This window comes from Thermobia domestica, chromosome 1 (genome assembly GCF_964235325.1).
Source record: "Thermobia domestica chromosome 1, izTheDome1.hap1.1, whole genome shotgun sequence".
Lineage (NCBI taxonomy): Eukaryota > Metazoa > Arthropoda > Insecta > Zygentoma > Lepismatidae > Thermobia > Thermobia domestica.
The window spans coordinates 249124482-249144464 of record NC_137454.1 but is presented as its reverse complement, the minus strand read 5'-3'; the positions used below and the strand labels follow the sequence as shown (position 1 = coordinate 249144464).

The 19983-nt window shown below is 34.4% G+C and overlaps 1 protein-coding gene across 1 annotated transcript in view; it reads left to right on the top strand.

The window, feature by feature from the left end:
* The first annotated feature begins 4448 nt into the window (after nucleotides 1-4448).
* The window catches only part of LOC145679354 (solute carrier family 22 member 13-like), a 74979-nt gene continuing 59444 nt past the window's right edge, over nucleotides 4449-19983 (top strand). Inside the window, exons 1-3 of the mRNA XM_081749939.1 lie at nucleotides 4449-4569; nucleotides 8576-8738; nucleotides 14925-15003. Of these exons, the coding sequence (XP_081606065.1) occupies nucleotides 4449-4569; nucleotides 8576-8738; nucleotides 14925-15003 (363 nt within the window). The remainder of the gene's footprint in view (nucleotides 4570-8575; nucleotides 8739-14924; nucleotides 15004-19983) is intronic.

The window sequence follows — 19983 nt, the reverse complement described above, 5'->3', positions numbered from 1 at the left end:
TTAAAAAAAATATAAAAGGCAATAGGACATTCTAATATTTTCTTTGAATATCAAAACAAATGACTTTCAGTTTGACGTCCCATGATTATGCTGGCTGAGCTAAAGGAGACGGTTGAATATCAAAAGACAAAGAAAGGGGATTGTGTTATAAAAGAGAAGTGTATCTAATATAGCATCATCATATAATTTATATCAATTATAGTGTATGTTCTAACGTTTCATAACGTGATAATACTTTCTACCATAAAAAGGATGACTAGCAAATCATGTCACGACTCGTTTTTGCATTGTCAATAATATATTTGCTGCATAAAGTTTAACATGCAATAACACAATAAATTTTAAGATAAACTTCTGCGTATAAATAGAGTTTTGATCACTATAAGAGGAATGATTATTTTCTTATCAGATTCTGAGAATACTCATGAGATACAGGCTTTATCAGATTCTAAGAATAGTTACGATATATATATATATATATATATATATATATATATATATATATATATATATATATATATATATATATCGTAGATAGATATTTCAAGGGTAGGGTAGGATAGGATAGGTATACTTCATGATATCCAACAACTAAAATATAGGTGTTTAGTAACACGCGGAATATTTCCACGGTTCACTTTAACCTATCTATAGCTGCCCTTCTCATTGACCTAGTGAATGGCGCCATCATCCCGGTCCCTGAGTCCTAGGTTCGATTCCAGTGGAAGAGCATTGAAATTTGAACCCATTACAGTGGTTTGGATCCATTTTAAACTCAAGATCCATGTCTCGCATGTCCTCGATGCTGAAGAGCGACGCAACACTTTAATCCAAACAACCAATCAATCTATAGCATGAAGAGAATAATAATTTTAAAAAAATACTTCTTACGAAAGTGAACTGAAATCTTATGGTTTTACGTTCCACAGCTATGCCCTACAGGCTAAAGAAGACACAAAAGGGGCAAAATTTGTAGTATTTTTACTTTTAGTATTAGTTTGGCCTTTTCAAACAGAAGGCACAGCACTTGATAGGAAAACGAGTCGTCCAGAAGTTTAGTAATAATCACGGAATAGTTTTAGCAAGAAAGCAAATATTTTTGTATTTTACTGATCACCTAGTACCATGTAACAAATATTTTTAAAACAAAATTTGGGTACGTAAAGTAATAAATAAAATATTGGGCATTTTGGGATGAAAATTTTGCTTATACCCGAAAACAGTTCAAATTGTTTCAGCCCCATCTTGTCTATCTTGCGGACATTTATGAATGAAAGTGAATGATTATGAAAGAATAGTTGAAATTAGAATAATGGAGAAAATGGGAGAACCCTGACTAAGTCCACGGACACGATGTGGTTCATCACAAATCTACACGGCTTGAGATCAAACCAGACATCACTCTCACCAGGAGTGGGTGTTCTATCACTGAGCTACGATGTCTCCTTCAAGGCATTGTGATTTCCAATAGGCTAAAGGAAACGGAAATAACAAATGGATTACGAGGATGAACTAGTGGAATGAAGATAATGGAGAGGAAATGGGAGAACCTCGAGAAAACCTACCAAAAATGTTCACCACTTAAGCTTAGAGTCAGAGAACAAACCAAGGATCTCTTACATCGAAGGTGATGCTTTTTACCACCAATACATGGAGCATTCGCTCATAAAAGAACGTGATGAATATTCCTTGAAGTTAATTATGATATTATCTTATGTGCTGAATATCATACATTTTTGTCTTAGGTATAGTTTTTGTTTTCAAGCCTGCTATAAGATGCAACAAAAAATGATTAGGTTGATTCATTCTGCTTCCATCGATGTGAGAGATACGTCCAGCAAATATCGATATCGAGCTGCGGAAACGATATATGAAAATATATTAAATATACTCCATAGTTCTGGATAATCAACATAACATTTTAAAACACATTTTTCTGACCAGAACAAAACGAATTATTTAATAACTATACGATTTTTGTTACAGTTTCAAGGACCTAACGTCCTCTTCATCAGACATTGAGAAAAGACAGATGACAGCAATAGTTATTAAATAATTCATTTTGTTCTCGTCAGAAAAATGTGTTTTAAAAAATTTATTAGTATTTAAAAAAATCTTTAGAATACGAGTATGACAAACCATATGAATTCTTCCTCGTCAGATTCATAGCTGTAGTGCTTATGGTGTAGGATGCTAGCTAACTGGCCTGTATTGATTTTTTAAAAATGATTTTGTTAGACTTTATTAACAACAGTGGTTTCCTGTACTCTACCACAGGTTGTGGAAAGTTTCACTACCTGTTGTACGTATTATGCGCCTGTATTGTCGCTGCAGCATCTATTCATGAAATGGACACTTCATACCTGTTAACGTCAGCAGCATGTGACTTTAGCCTGACCTCTGAAGACATGGGAATAGTGGATGTTATTGTTTATGCAGGTTAGTACAAACCATTCCAAACGGATACTTCATTTTGACGATGACTCTTTTCACTTTGTACTTTTAATAATTGCAAATCAATTTATTACGTACCACACTAGGGATCACTTAACAATAATTACAACCTTTGGAGGATATCATTCTATTCCACGTCTATTCGAACACTGAGTTGCATCAACTCATCTTCGCGGTCTTTTGGCCATTTTAAGTCTGTGTAACATATTTCATTCACGAAATATTGATCCTGGGACTTTTATCATAAGTAGAGTAAGCACTGGTACAGCTGCACAAAGGAACGTACTGTATGATCGCTTCATATACAAAAATATTGTACTGTCATTGGGTTTACGTATATGTACGAAATTCCTGCGCTCTAATTAGCATGCAAGGTAGGGGAAATTTAAGAACACGATTTGACATTAACGAACAACAAAGTAATCTAATGAAAGCATAATAAATCATAGGCCAAAATTCTTGGTGCTAAGTTTATATAAACTTTGGATTACAAATTAAACATTTCCAAGCGAAATTTGTATTGAGGTTATGAAGTTAATACAGTATATGATTTTTTAAGAAGAGATAATGTCTCTTGTATGATTACGAATGTATTCTAACTAAAAGAAAAGCAAATGCATCTAAAATGGTATCTTTTTCAATTGTTGTAGTTCGTTTTTAAAATTTTCATTTGCTACTTCAATTGCTGCCGTATTTCCAAATTAACTGTTAATGCACGGCTTACTGGTTATTTGATATTCCCTGACGTTGCACTATCGGGAATACAAAAATATGTCGACAAATTGTTTAAGAATATTGCCATCCAGTGACTTAATATTAAAATATAAGCAGTAAATTGATGGTTACTGCTCTCTATTGTTTTATATCATACTTGGAGTGTAAGGAATTAATGTGAGTTAAGGCTATCGAAATTAACACTTGCGAATATATTCGTCAGTTGCTCTTTTGAAAGGCTAAAATTAAAGAGATACATTCCTTGCAATTAGAATTAGTTTTGGTGTCTTCCAGGTTCAACATTCTGTGTACAACTAATTGCTAAAGAATAGATTCAATAGTATAATATTGTGAAACACGATGAAGCTATCTAAAACGAAGATAAGCATGGTTCTAATTTTCACTGTTAAAGAGAGGTAAATGGATGATAATACGTAGCACTTCCTTATGCATTAGCTGGCTCTCCACTGTACGATACTGAAGTAGTACGATACTTAATCGATCTCAAACATCGAACACCTAGACCAGTCATTTTCAGTTGTATGATATATTCCGCTTTCGGTCAGTCTAGTTTGCGACCATCTCAATCTTTGTCCATTTAGCGATCAACTCCAATCAGCGCGCACCCAGAAATTTTTGTTGGGAGAGGTCCAGGGTTTGGGAGGGGGCCCGATAGTACAAGCTATTATGTTTATGTAGTATTGAATGGGTATTATTCTGCATCCGAAAAGACGTAAATAATTGTAAAATCCTTCCACCTATATTTTCAGAAGAATGATAGAACTGGATTGTTTTTTATAAGAGAATGATGATTTGATTTTTGAGTTTAACGTCCCTTTCAGCAGCAAAGTTATATGAGACGGGATCACTGATTAACGTGGAATCCGAACCACATGATTATAAGAGAATGAGTACGGAGAACGAGACATTGAACATATCTCTACTATATTTTATTCATTATCTACGTACATATACTAGAAGCAACGTATAGGCAAAAATTGTATTTCTTCTGTGTAGTTAATACTCGCTCAGCATCATTTTAGCGCAGGTCTTATTTCTATTGCAATTTGTCAGAATCAAACCTCACGTTGACTGGACTCTATTGCTTTCCAATGGTTGAATATTTCTATTTGAATATTGAACTGTTTTTGATAATGTTAATTTTACAAAGCAAGCTTGTACTTTTCACCCTTGAAAAAAATGAATGCTAGTGGTATTGATGTTTGTTTGTGTGTATTACAGGTAGTAGAAAATAAGGGGTAGAATACTGATCACACGTCATGGAGAATTCGGTTATAATCCCACATATTTGCCTCAAAAAGGATGCCCAGGAATTCAGAAAGTGTGGAACTGTATTGATAACCAATCATGGAGAAAAGGTACATCAAGAATGCCAAGGAAGTATGTGATTGTCAGCCAAATCAAGGAGGATACACAACCAAGAATTCCGCCTAATGAAGATACATCTGCAAGTGTTCTGTGATGAAAAATGCCTGCGTTTAATTTTTGATCGTAATTATTTATTCTGTGGTGAGTCTGTTAGATATGACGATAGGTGGAAGGATCAATGTCTAATTCCAGTAAAATTAAATGAGACGAAATACTACAGTTTAACGTCCCGCAATTATTCCCTTTCAGTCTAAGGGAGACGATGATTAAGGCAAATGAATGATGGTGGAAGAATTGGTGGAATGAGAAAGTGGGAAGAAACGGGAGTACCCCGAGAAAACCCACGAAAACGATGTCTAATTCCAAGAAAACTAATACTTTTCAAGAAGCCATATTGACGTATGAAGAATGCATTGGTAATTGGGTCGTGACTATAAAGAGTTGTATTGAATATGGCAAATATTCATTTGCGAGAGGTACATTGTACCACAATATTACAGTGTAAATTTTAGAACACGAAAGGGAATACTAGGACAGATGATGAAGCAGATGTTGACGTCTGTTGGATATGAACCGAAAAAGAAGAACAGGCCCATGCAGACTGAAAGGAAAGATAATTTCATGCAAGTAATTATTTGCAGATGAACGATGATGATCAGATTACATTATATGATTTAGTAAAGGTCATGGAACAGGAACTGTGCTTTTCAGAAAACCAAGAGTACTCTGTCAGATAAATAAAAGGTAAACTACTGGAATTGTTTGGGAAAAGAATCGTTATAACCAAAATAAATGGTACAGCAGATATTGCTATACTCCAAGCAACATTTTCTAGAATCCTTCGTGACTTTCATGAAGAGAACATTAGGAAAGATGCTATGGAGAAGTTGAGAATAGTAAACACTGCAGCGAAGGTAATGAAAAGTACAATAAAGTTCACGGAATAATCCAAATACTCTTCCACTAACGAGTAAAACTTTGAAATAGCTCTGTCACTTTTAACTGAATTGTTAAAAGTATTTCTGAAAGATATTGCTACAGGTACACACATTGAAACCAACCACCTTCTTGGTTTCTGCTTTCTATTGAACACTCTGTTCCGTCATAGGTTTTAAATTTCATATACGGAAGTGCAAATTTGAAACTAGTGCTGCTATTTCTCAAGCAACCAACATCCCAGGCTGTACACCTGGAGGATTCGTCCAATTCATGGTCAACAGTGTTGAAGAAGCAAAATATTCACCTAAACGATGTTTCCAGTATGTGTAGATAGCGATGTTCATTGTCTCATTGGAAAAGAAATGTAATGGTGAATAACTTTATAAGAAATGCTGAGGGTGTACTGGTAGTTATAATTCAAAGTCACACAATTCCTCCGTTTGTTATCATATCTGCTCTTAATGACCGCTTATGGTGACAATGTTGGATTTAATGACCTTCCAGACAAAATATTCTTTGAGAACTTTTTCAGGGTTGCTTAGAATATGCTAAGTATCATTTTAGTGTAGGTTTCATTTCCAAAGATGCCCATTTTGGACTAACCTCACTCAAACGCATGCTCAAAATATCATTTTGACCTCACACTCACAAGATCTTTTCGACCTAACGCTCACATCATTATGACATCACAGTTACTAGACCTTACGCTCACATTGTCAACTCGACATCACGCTCACAACATCTTTTCGACATCAAGCTCACTCGACCTCACACTCACACTCGACATCACGCTCACTCGAACTCTCGCTCACAAAATCCTTTCGACATCACGCTCACTTCATGAGGGTGAATTCGAGAGCTTGAGTTCCGAAGTTCCGAACTTATGAGCGCCGACCTCATGATTTCGGGCACCTCTGCTCATTTCTATTGTGATTTATTCAAGATGAAATGCCTTTTTTTTTTATACATCTACAGGACTAATTACAAGAACAGATTAAATGTGAAAATATCTTATAACAAAAGGTAAAAAAAGAAACAAAATATTGTTTCAAAACATACCTTCTTTAAAATAATAAAACAACTCATCAATAAGTAGCAAATAAAATAAAAAAAAATATCCTTTAAAAGTCTATTGTTTCAAAACATACTTTCTTTAAAATAATAAAACAGCTCATTAATAAGTAGAAAATAAAATAAAATAAATATCCTTTAAAAGTTTATTGTTCCAAAACATACTTTCTTTAAAATAATAAAACAACTCATTAATAAGTAGAAAATAAAATAAAATAAATATCCTTTAAAAGTCTATTGTTTCAAAACATACTTTCTTTAAAATAATAAAACAGCTCATTAATAAGTAGAAAATAAAATAAAATAAATATCCTTTAAAAGTCTATTGTTTCAAAACATACTTTCTTTAAAATAATAAAACAGCTCATTAATAAGTAGAAAATAAAATAAAATAAATATCCTTTAAAAGTCTATTGTTTCAAAACATACTTTCTTTAAAATAATAAAACAGCTCATTAATAAGTAGAAAATAAAATAAAATAAATATCCTTTAAAAGTCTATTGTTTAAAAACATACCTTCTTTAAAATAATAAAACAGCTCATTAATAAGTAGAAAATAAAATAAAATAAATATCCTTTAAAAGTCTATTGTTTCAAAACATACTTTCTTTAAAATAATAAAACAGTTCATTAATAAGTAGAAAATAAAATAAAATAAAAATCCTTTAAAAGTCTATTGTTTCAAAACATACTTTCTTTAAAATAATAAAACAGTTCATTAATAAGTAGAAAATAAAATAAAATAAAAATCCTTTAAAAGTCTATTGTTTCAAAACATACTTTCTTTAAAATAATAAAACAACTCATTAGTAAGTAGAAAATAAAATAAAATAAATATCCTTTAAAAGTCTATTGTTTCAAAACATACTTTCTTTAAAATAATAAAACAACTCATTAATAAGTAGAAAATAACATAAATATCCTTTAAATATCCTTTAAAATAAAATAAATATCCTTCCTTTAAAACTGGAACGTCATACTGAAAAGTAAAAATAAAATAAAATAGATATTTTAGTCTGATTTCTTTAGAAAATGAAATAAATCGTACTTAAAAAGTAAAAAATAATTCCGTTTTTGAGGAAATTATTATTAAAAAGTATATATGTTTATGTTTAACTAGAAAAAAGCATGGGTAGGATCTCAAATTCTTATATTACGCAGTAAATTTATATTATATAAGATCGGTCTCCATACTTTCCTTTTAGTTAAATATTAAAATGTATTTTTTTAAATTATTTTCTTAAAAACGAATTTACATTTAGAATCTTATCTTTCTGACTTCAAGGACTCATTAGGTACATTATTCGCGACAAGTTGAATCTCCATTTAGCTTCTCTTAGGATACGTATTTCCCAAAATCAATCTCTATTCCTTGCTTTCGCGACAAAATTAACTTTTAATTCAAATTTCGCGCTTTTATTTAAAGTAGCATGGCCAAGGCAATGATGAACAGCGGCGCAAATCTGTCTTCAACATTGGAGGGGACAAATAAGACCGTTTCTCTTCTTTTCTTTTTTCTTTCTTCCTTTTTTCTTTCTTTTTCTTTTCTTTCCTTTTTCTGTTAAGCAATGCTGAAAATAATTGTGAAGTTGAAAAACTCCTGTAAAGGATCACAGAGCAGAGTTGTTTTCAACATTGGGGGGCGGGCAGATTTGAGGATTATTCTGCGGGGACGTCAATTTCGTCTCACTTTCCTTTGTGGCAATCGGACACAAATAACCACATTTCTCCTCCAAAAAACACATTTCAAATGGGATTATTGAGGGGACAGTCCCCCCAGTTTCAAGATTGGAGGGGACATGTCCCCTTCAAACCCCGGGATTTGCGCCAGTGATGATGAGTCATCCACTCCTACTTCTTTATATAATAGTATAGATGTAGATTAGGAATTTGGAGCATTTGAATATACTTAGTTGTAGATTTTATAGATATAAGAAGCTAATGATAAGGATAATAGATAGATATAACATTTCATAGCAAATATGTTAACATAATATTTCTTTTCAGGAATGCTGGTAGGTTCCTGTGTAATGGGACCATTGTCAGATGCAAAAGGAAGGAGACTGACATTATTTATTTCGCTCCTGATAGCTGCAATGGCTGCTATAGGAACCAGTTTCTCTCCTACCTATTGGCTCTTTGGAGTCTTTAGGTTTCTCAACGGCTTATCGTAAGAATTGAACTAGGTATTTTCATCTAATTTTACGAAAATATTTTAATTTCTAAATCAAGTTACCAAAGTACAAGAGGCAACAAGAATTGGACAGATATACTGTAGTGCATAAAAAGATAGTCAATGAAGTGGTTTAAGAAACAATACTTCATAAGTGAACTAAGGTAAAAATAGAAAGATATTTTTCTTTTGGAATGTACGGGCTCCAGCCATCTTCAAAACTCTTATACTATCTTTATTTATTTATTATTTTTTTAAACCGTGTTCATAGAGGGTTCATGAAATGATACGAAGTCATGGATTGTAACGTCCCATATTACTCATTATCGGTACCGAATAATAAATGCAGGTAAACGATAGTTGAAAAATAAGTGTAATTAAGATAATGCGAGGAAACGGGAAAAGCCCGAGAAAACTCACGAACACGATGTTGTCCAACACAAGCTCATATATTCTAGAATTGAACAAGATATTCTTCAAATCAGACGTGAGACTCTATCACTGACCATGCCATCAGATAGAGAATCAGTTGCAGTGGCGTACGCAGAATTTCATCAAGAGGGGTTCAAGCACTCAAACTCATAACGTTTCAAGGCAAGTGTGATTTTTGTATTTTTCATAATATCTTGCTGAAGGGACAGGGGTTTAAACCTCGAAACCCCGCTTGCGTATGCCACTTGTTAGGTGCTATTTCAACCTGAAAGGAAAACACAAACATATCAATACAATTATTTTCAAAGAACTCTCTTTCATTTAACTTGTTTAAGACCCTCTCAAATTTTTTTGCTGAATTTAGTAGTTATAAAATATAACCTGGTAAGTCATTTAGTAATTTAATGATTATATATCTTATAGGTACGTAGGAATATATGGAATTGTTTTTCCTTATATCGCTGAGTTTTACCATACCGAACAACAAGGAAAAGTTCTATGTAGCATCGACATATTTTGGTCTATAGGAACCATCATTGTTTCAGGTTAAGTATTGTTCTTGTTTGGGACATTTTCATTGACATTTATGGAACTAAAATATAAGACTAAGTTATTGGGTACTTATCACAAAATTAATAATAAAGTAATAAAGACAAATATTCAAGTGGGTCATTTCACACTCTGTATAAGAACAATTAGAAGATCTAAAAATTATAGTAAGTTAAGTATATAACATTAATGACTAGTTTAATTTTATGAAATTATATCGTGAGAACAAGTAATTTTATATCTAATATCTACGAATATTTACTATTTATATTGTAACACAATAAGGATAATGCAAGGGTAGCAGATAGTGAATATAGGATCTGTTCGCTTATTTTACATTGTCATTCTATTTTCTGTGGAACATGGGGAATCTATTAATGGCTGGGTACTAAATATCCAGAAAATTAAACTATCGTGCTGTGTTGGTTACAAGTTCAGTCGAAGATAATACCTCATTCTCAATTTTAGTTTTATTTATGAATATTTCATGAATTATAATTATCAAAAGCCTTGGCTACATCTATAATCCAATATCTATCTGAACTGACAAACTTGTCTGTAATGGGAATTTTCCAACACTAAAAGAAACCCATAAAGATGACAATGGGTTTGAAAGTTGGGGCCGCGGTGGCTCAGTGGTAGAGCGTTCACCTCTGGTGCTTGGGGTCCCGGGTTCGATCCCAGCCCCCGCCAAGTGAACTTTGTGGTGGACAAACACCGTGTGCGTGGGTTTTCTCGGGGTTCTCCCGTTTCCTCCCACTTTCTTCATTCCACCATTTCATTCATTACTCATCATCACCGTCTCCTTTAGCCTAACCGGCATAACCGTGGGACGTAAAACTCAAAGATTTCATTTCATTTCATGTAAGAAAGTTTACCAAAAGTGATGTAGCCTGGAGGAAGTAACCAAGTTTCCTAAGAAGAAAGAATCTTTCTATTATAATACTTCGAGTGCTTAAAAAAAGTAAGAAGATAGCGAGAATAATCTGGAGTTCGTTGGTATCACTCACTGATTTTCGTAAAACACGTTCCTCGTATCATTCTTATCATGTCTTGGGAGAAATTTCATGTCATGCCTTTCCCGTTAGACTAGTGGATAGCACAAGCTTCTTAGATGCACGGTGTTCTGCGGAGAGAGCATTAAACACATTACGATGGTTCGGACTGGATATTAAACTGTAGGTCCACGTCTTCTATAGCCTCGATGATAAAACGGGGCGATAAATTTCAATAAACAAACTTATCAACTGAGTAGTTTTGCCTTTGCATTCCATTTTTACTTCACTGGTCAGTACTGCTTACGTAAGCGGTTTTGCAATATCGTCTAGTGGCGAATATTGTTTGTCACTCGACTTGGGGAAAAGGTATTTAAAGATTTTTAAATCTTTATCATTAAATAATTCTTCGATATAATCATGTCGGTGTGTCGTTTGCAATTTGTTTATTATCGTTGGGTTTTTTGGTGGATTTCTCACGGGTAATAATAATCAGAATCGATTTGAATCCTCCCCCCCCCAAAAAAAAATGACCTTAATTGGATTTTAAAAATTGGCAATTCTGCTTCATTTTGGAACAAAGTTTAGAAATATAAAATTAGGTTTCTGTTTTCAATGGGCATTATACTAATATAAACAAAATGTATTAATATGTGTGCGTAAGTTTGGGGTAAACGATTAGGAATGGTATACCAAACGTATTTCAGAAAAGACCATTATCAACGTGTTTCAAACATTATCAGTCATCAACTACCGAATAAATTTCCAAGTAACAGCTTATTTTTTGGGGAAGCCAATCGACAAACTTGCAGTAAAGAGAAACAGACCTGTAGACTGGATTGTTTTGAATTTAAGGTCCCTTTTGATCACTGACGCTATACAGCACAGAACTGACTACACAAAATAGGCTGTATTTGAAGCACGTACCCCCACCGGAAATTGAAGTTGAAACCACGCCCCAAGCCACTTAGGCACAAGGATATACGATGTAGGTCTGCGGAGTCGATACACAAGATTTAAGGAGGTCTTAAATTAGTTTTATATATTTTACTATGACGTTATTAGCAAGGTTGTATTAAATGGATGTTATTAGCTTCAGAATCCTTCCATCCAAATAAGTTTATATGGGATAAAATAACATCTTAAGCACATTTTTAGTAGAACAACTTCCCTCTCTCCGAGATGTTGTTTCTGGACTCCGTCTTGGTTATTAGTCAAATAGTTTCCCGTATTTAGTAATTTATTAATTTATAGAATTGGGGATTAGATTCTATTTCAGCAGCGAGACTATATGAGACGTGGACCTATAGTTTAACGTGGCATCTGAACCAGATGAACTCTGGCGGGAAAGCAGACCGGCTCTTCCGTGCCGAAGACGATATTTAATATATAACTTTCCTCTAATGTCTACGCTTCAGTCCTTGCATATCTCACAATTTTTTTCAGTTAGTGTAGTATTTGATTCGAAATTGAGGCTAAATAAGATTTTTTCTGGTTATAGTATTGAAACATCTATGTTACGCCACTGATCAGCAATAAGGTTCCGTCTGAAATAGAATGTTAGAAAGAGACACGAAACTTCCAAAATACTTTAGCATTTGTTTTCCATAGAGCCATGATGTAGAATCAAATATTTTTCTACTGATATTTTAAACATTCGAGGTCATGCATTAGTTATTTATTGATCCAAAATAATTGGCTTGGAAATTATTGTTTCTTCGTGAAATTATGATCACAGGAAAACACCAATCTTTCAAAGTTTCTTTCAAACAGGAATCTCAAAAGAAATAACACTAAAAGTTTCAGTGAATCTAAGAAACGATTTCCTGACCATAATATTCTATTTTACGATCATGTTATTTTCTTACTTGAATCGTTTCATGGCTTATTTTCCAATGATCTGACATGAACGGATTTTACAATGATAGTAATTTATTTCTTCATTTGACGGCTACACATTTAATGAAACATACTCACAACATTATAATTAAACAAGTAACAGTGTCGAGTGTACACTACATGAAGGACCTCGGTTTGATAGTGTGGTGTTTTCCCAATCAATATTGGAACCAGAAAGCGAAGTATATTTCTACCACCTCTGCTATTAGTAGAGAGATTACAATAGATATGGAATGCATTCTTGGTGGCTTAATTGGTTGCGGACAACTGATTCTGATATATGTTGCTGGTATAGTGTAGTGATCTATAGTGATCAACATTGTACTGCCACTTCCGGTTTGAATAGAGGATTAAGAGAGAAGATGGCACCTCTTCTTAGGATACTAAATCGATTACAAAGAAATCTAATTAGCACCTACTCGCTATCACTTGTAGTTTTTACGCTATGTAGATCATTATTGTAACTGGAAGTTGTTTTGAGTTTCTATCACTTCCGGTTTTAGGTAAAGAGTTATGGATGGAGATGAAATGTAAAAAATGAAATGAAGTGAAATCTTTGCGTTTTACGTCCCACGATTATGCCGATTAGGCTAAAGTAGACGGTGATGATGAGATATGAATGAAATGGTGGAATGAAGAAAGTGGGAGGAAACGGGAGAACCCCGAAAAAACCCACGAGCACGGTGTTCGTCCACCACAAAGTCCAGATGGCGCGAGCTGAGATCGAACCAGGGACCCCAAGCACCGGAGGTGAACGCTCTACCGCTGAGCCACCGCGCCCTCGGAGATGAAATGTGTTCTTGGCAGTGTTGAATTCAGACTTTTGTATAAGAGGGGGAAAGATTGTAATAGAACAGCAGGAATCTGTCGGAACAAAACTCGTGACTTCTTATTGTCTGGTCCGTTGCAATAACCAACATATTGCCATTTGTTTCCTAAGTAACGTTGTAAAGCGTTTGTGTGTTTCTATATCTAATTTCCAAGTTTTTATTTAACTTCGACTTTATACGTGGTTTGTTAATTAGAACACTTAGGTTGGGCAAAAGAAGAAACTAATTTTCTTTTAAAAATCCGTATATATAATCTAGGGGGGGGGGTCAGCCCCCTTTGAACATGCTTGAATTCATCAGAGATCCTTGGAATACTTAATCGATTTACAGGACGCGCTTCTCGCCATCTATGACAGTTTTTGATCTATAGTGTTAAGCGTTAAAAACCGGAAATGGTTGATTTCTACCCATTCGGTTTGAGTATAATCTTCATCAACGAACTCACTAACCAAAATTGATGGTAATCCTTTAGGTTGTTTGTCTCCCGGACAGACTGACACACGGATTTTGATTTGATTTTAAGATCACTTTCAGCACGAAGCTATATGAGAGGTGGACCTACTGATTAACGTGGAATCCGAAACACATGAGCTCCCGCCAGGAATCGAACCCCAGTTTCCCACGCCCAAGGCGCGTCTACTAACTGCTTGGCCACGAACGAGCTCAGACTGACACACGGACAGACATTTTCTCCGGGATGGTCGGACATATGGAGAGACAGGGTAAATATAGGCGCATACCCAGATATTTTTGTTGCGATGGAACCAATAAGATTGATGAGAACCAAATGCTACACGACACTACGTCTATGTAGTATTGAACTGGTTTATTCTTCACGCGAAAAGATGATAGTGATTGTCAAGTACTGCCAGCTATATTTTCCGAATATATATATATAATTCTTCTGTTTTCTCATAATTCTTCTGTAAGAGTACAGATGAAGTGTAAGATCAAACTTTTATTTACATGAACTATTTCCTGTTAAAGAAGCATAGTTTTATTAAGAAAGTGTACAAATGTATGTCGAGTTACGTTTTGGGGACTCCGGAGCCGATGGACCCCCTCCTGTGTGGGTGCGCCCTTGGGTAAATATACATAGGTGAGTTTTGGCTGGTAAATCAAACTTCTTAAAATGAATAAAGAGAAAATTCCCATTATTAAATTATGTATTTGAAGTCTGACATAGTGTAGAGGCAACTGTAAAGGTGCAAAGTCATTGAATGCAATTAGATTTTAAACATAAGGATTTTAAAATAAGCCATTCCAACAGGAGTGAATAATAAATTTATGTTAATACCCTGTTATAAAAGAACAGGACTGGCATGGTTGGTAATTCCTCAGCAACAATGGATAACACAGACACTTGGTCTTCAGATATCATCATGGAGGGTGTTTATATTCCTGTGCGGCATTCCAAGCCTTTGCCTCAGCAGCATTCTATTTTTGTTCCCTAAAACTCCGATATTTCTATTGAATAGCGGCAAAACGACAGAAGCAGTGGTTGTGCTGCAGAAAATGTACGCTGTAAACAGTGGGCAAAGGAAAGGAACATATGCTGTAAGTAAGTGTTAAGTAAATATGTACCGTGTCATGCGAAAACGAACTAAGCGCCACTTTCATACTTTTAAGAAAATTACGTTTAAAGGTTGATGTCCAGCATTAAGGTAGCCGTAATCTAAAGTGAAATTATGTTTCTTTTTTTGGAAAGGTGTTGGTTTTCCTCTTTTTTCGATTGTGCAAAACGTTCTAATGCTTATCAGGAACCAATCGTCGCATTTACGTGGATTTTCAAAATTTGGCGCTTAGTTCACTTTTGCATAACACGGTACATATATAAAGCTAGATCTTATAAATAAAGTTACAGTAATCAGGGATTTGTGAGACCGTTATACAAATGGGGAACAGACACTTATGGCATTTAGTGTAATAACACGCCTCGTACCGTAAAAAGATTTTAAAAAAGCATCTATCACCACCTGAGATATTTTACTATCGAAGTGTCCATCGTGCTATCAAATCCCTCAAACTTTCAGTTCAAGTTTACAATCCATTTTATTATCTAATACAAGGTGCGTCAAACAGCAATATATATGTAAACTAATCTGAGAAAGAACAAATGCACAGGTGTTGGACCACCATTGACCTAACAATTTTCCAATGAATCCACCGTTCTCCAATGGACGGTCAACGGTCTGCGCTACTTGGAAAGTAAAAGATCAAAAGGTCACATGTTTTATAGGAAGTTGTTAAAAGGAATGCAAATTATGTTGTATCTTGGGCACTGGCGCAAATCCTGGGGGGGATGAGAGAGACAGGGAACTTGGGGGACTGTCCGCCCCAATAATTCAATTTGAAATGTTTTTTTTTTTTGGAAGAAATGTGATGATTTGTGTCCGCAGCATTATTTTTCAACTTCATAAATATTTTGAACATCGCTTAAGAAAAAAAGAAAAAGATTATGGGGACGGTCTTACCCTCCCCTCCCCCCCTATGTTGAAGACAGATTTGCACCGATGATCTTGAGCACTCTCTATTAAAGGATAGTAAATTTAAAGAATCTTAAATTTGGATTTAAATTGATATTTAATTTTAAAGTTTTTGCAATAATAATAATAATAATAATAATAATAATAATAATAATAATAATAATAATAATAATAATAATAATAATAATAATAATAATAATAAATAAAAATAAATAATAATAATTAATACATGGTACACCAAAGTTAATTTTAAAACAGTAATTTGCATGCGAACTTTAATCTGAGGAAAATAATCTACCCTTGTGAACATGGCCCCCCCACCTCTCGGTACAAACGATTTCCGCATATCAATAAAAAGTACTTCGTTTGTACCGGTTTGTACCGCAAATATTTTTGTTTGTACTGTACTGCAGTATGAGAAATTAAGAAAACAAAGTGGGGGGCCAAGTTCACGCAGCCCCCCCACATTGTCCTAGGATCGATTTAATTGGCTCATTTGAAAGATTTTCGTTTGTACCGGATTGTACCGTAGTTTGTTTCGTTTGTACCGTTCTGGATTATGAAAAATTAACGAAACAAAATGGGGGCCCAGATCAAACAGGCCCCCAAATCACGACTTTATACACTGGGTACACATGATTTTTGTATGCGATATGAAAGTACGTGATTAGTACCGGATTGTACCACAAAGAGTTTTATTTTAGCCATAATAGATTATGAAAAATTAAGAAAACAAAATTGGGGGGGGCTGTGTGAACCTGGCCCCCCACCACGTCGTACAAACGATTTAGTTGGCTCATTTGAAAGATTTTCGTTTGTACCGGATTGTACCGTAGTTTGTTTCGTTTGTACCGTTCTGGATTATGAAAAATTAACGAAACAAAATGGGGGCCCAGATCAAACAGGCCCCCAAATCACGACTTTATACACTGGGTACACATGATTTTTGTATGCGATATGAAAGTACGTGGTTAGTACCGGATTGTACCACAAAGAGTTTTATTTTAGCCATAATAGATTATGAAAAATTAAGAAAACAAAATTGGGGGGGGCTGTGTGAACCTGACCCCCCCACCACGTCGTACAAACGATTTAGTTGGCTCATTTGAAAGACTTTCGTTTGTACCGGATTGTACCGTAGTTTGTTTCGTTTGTACCGTTCTGGATTATGAAAAATTAACGAAACAAAATGGGGACCCAGATCAAACAGGCCCCCAAATCACGACTTTATACACTGGGTACACATGATTTTTGTATGCGATATGAAAGTACGTGGTTAGTACCGGATTGTACCACAAAGAGTTTTATTTTAGCCATAATAGATTATGAAAAATTAAGAAAACAAAATTGGGGGACTGTGTGAACCTGGCCCCCCCACCACGTCGTACAAACGATTTAGTTGGCTCATTTGAAAGACTTTCGTTTGTACCGGATTGTACCGTAGTTTGTTTCGTTTGTACCGTTCTGGATTATGAAAAATTAACGAAACAAAATGGGGGCCCAGATCAAGCAGGCCCCAAAATCATGACTTAATACACCGGGTACACATGATTTTTGTATGTCTTATGAAAGTACTTTGTTAGTACCGGATTGTACCACAATGAGTTTTAGTTTAACCATAACAGATTATGAAAAATTAAGAAAACAAAATTGGGGGGGCTGTGTGAACCTGCCCCCCCCCCGCCACGTCGTACAAACGATTTAGTTGGCTCATTTGAAAGATTTTCGTTTGAACCGGATTGTACCGTAGTCTGTTTCGTTTGTACTGGCCCGCGTAACATATTTTTCTTTGCAATTCGAATGAAAACGGTACCAATACTGTGTACTCGATATGTATCAATCTCTACCATTAAAATTAGAATTTGTACCCTTACCGATTTGGAGAAATTTGAATTTTCAATGCTGGAGCCAACTTAACGTCGAAACTTGGCTCGCGCAACACATTTGGTTTACGAATTCGGATTAAAATGTTACCAAAAGTTTGTGCCAAGTAAGTACCAGTTTGTACTCTCAAAATTAGAATTTCCAACCTTACCAATTTCTAGAAATTTAAATTTTCATTGCAGTCTTCCTGGGCATGGCAATCCTTTTTTTTTTTTTTGTATTCAATCAAAATAGTATTCGATTCGAACGAGAACGTGCAACCAAATTTCCCCGCAATTCATAAAAGCAGAACGGAAAATTTGCTTATGATTTGCATGAGCAAAATCATGTATGAATAAAGAAATTGTTATTCAACGAACGGAAAATTTATCACCAAGTCAACTCTTTCAGGCCAAAGGCGTATTCAGAATTCATATGAAAATTGTCCAAATTTTTTTAGACAATTTGTAACAAAAAATATTACATTGTACCTGCACCAATTCAATAAATCTAAAATGCTTACTCAAATATGTTTATCTATTTGATCTCAAGGTAAACCAGAGAAACACATTTTTTTAAAATTCGACATCACTACTTCGCAAATGAATTTGTTACTATTTCCATTAAACATTTTAACTCTGGAGTGTATTATTGATGGTAACTGAATTTGTAAAAATTTGTATAAGCAAAATTAGAATTTAGACTGTTTTCGAAACGGAGATATGAGTGGATAGAGATGACTTCACAGAACTGATCCTCTGAATGAGTTCTATAATAAAAATTAATATTGTCCATTTTCACAAATGGTTGGGGAAAAAATCACTCGCTCATAAATATTTTGGAGTCATCAACATATGTAGATGTTTGACTCTCTCTCTCCCAACCAAGTTGTACAAATGCCAATGCCATTTAATCTGCCGCCTATCGAACAACTTGTTTTGTGATAATGCTTTCCTTTATTCTTTCTAACATTTTTTACACCGTAGAAAAATATTAAAATAATTTTGTCTTCGGTGTTTATAGATGGCGCAAACTGATATCTATTTGGCACAAATTTTTGGTAACATTTTGATTGGAATTAATAAAAGAAATGTGTTGGGCGAGCCAGGTTTCGACGTCAAGTTGGATCGAGTATTGGAAATTCAAATTTCTAAAAATTGGTAGTTGCACAAATTCTAATTTTTGTGGCACAAATTGGTACATATGAGGTACATATTTTCGATACCATTTCGATCCGAATTGGAAAGAGAATAAGTTGTGGGGGCCAGCTTGACGTTGCCACCAAAAATTCAAATTTCTCGAAATAACTGGGGATACAAATTTAATTTTGGTGGTACAAATTGGTACATATTGAGTACAAAATTTTGATACTGTACTGATTCGAATTAGAAAGATAAACAAGTTGTGCTACCAGCTTGAACCGCCAACATAAATTCAAATTTCTTGATATTGGTGGAGGTACAAATTCTAATTTTGGTGGTACAAATTGGTACATATTGGGTACAAATATTTGGTACCGTTTTGATTCTAATTTTAATGAAAATGTGTTGTCCGGGCCAGCTTGTCATCAACCTGGCCCGCCATCAAAAATTCTAATTTCTCGAAATTAGTGGGGGTAGAAATTCTAATTTTGTTGATACAAATTTCTACATATAGGGTACAAATTTTTGGTACCGTTTTGATTCGAACTAGAATGAAAAAAAACAGTGGAGGAGAACTTTTACCACCACAAAAATTCAAATTTCTCGAAATTAGTTGGAGTATAACTCTAATTTTCGTCGTACAAATTGGTACATATTGGGTACCAACATTTGTTGCCATTTTGATTCGAATTGGAAGGGTAAAGAGTTCTTCGGATCTGCTTCACCTGTTATATGTGAAAATTTCTTTTTTCGAAATTAGTGATTGTACAGATTTTAAGTTTGGCGGTACAAATCGGTACATATAGGGTACAGGTGTTTGGTACAATTTTGATTCGAATTTTAAAATCAAATAAGTTGTGCGGATCAGTTAAGCCCGCATATTTAAATTCGTATTTCTCGAAATTGGTGGGGATATATATTCTAATTTTGATACTGCAAATTCGTAAATATTGTCTACAATTTTTTTGATACCGTGTTGATTCGAATATGAAAGAAAAATAAGTTGCCCAAGCCTGAATGACCCTCCATCAAAAATTAAAATTTCT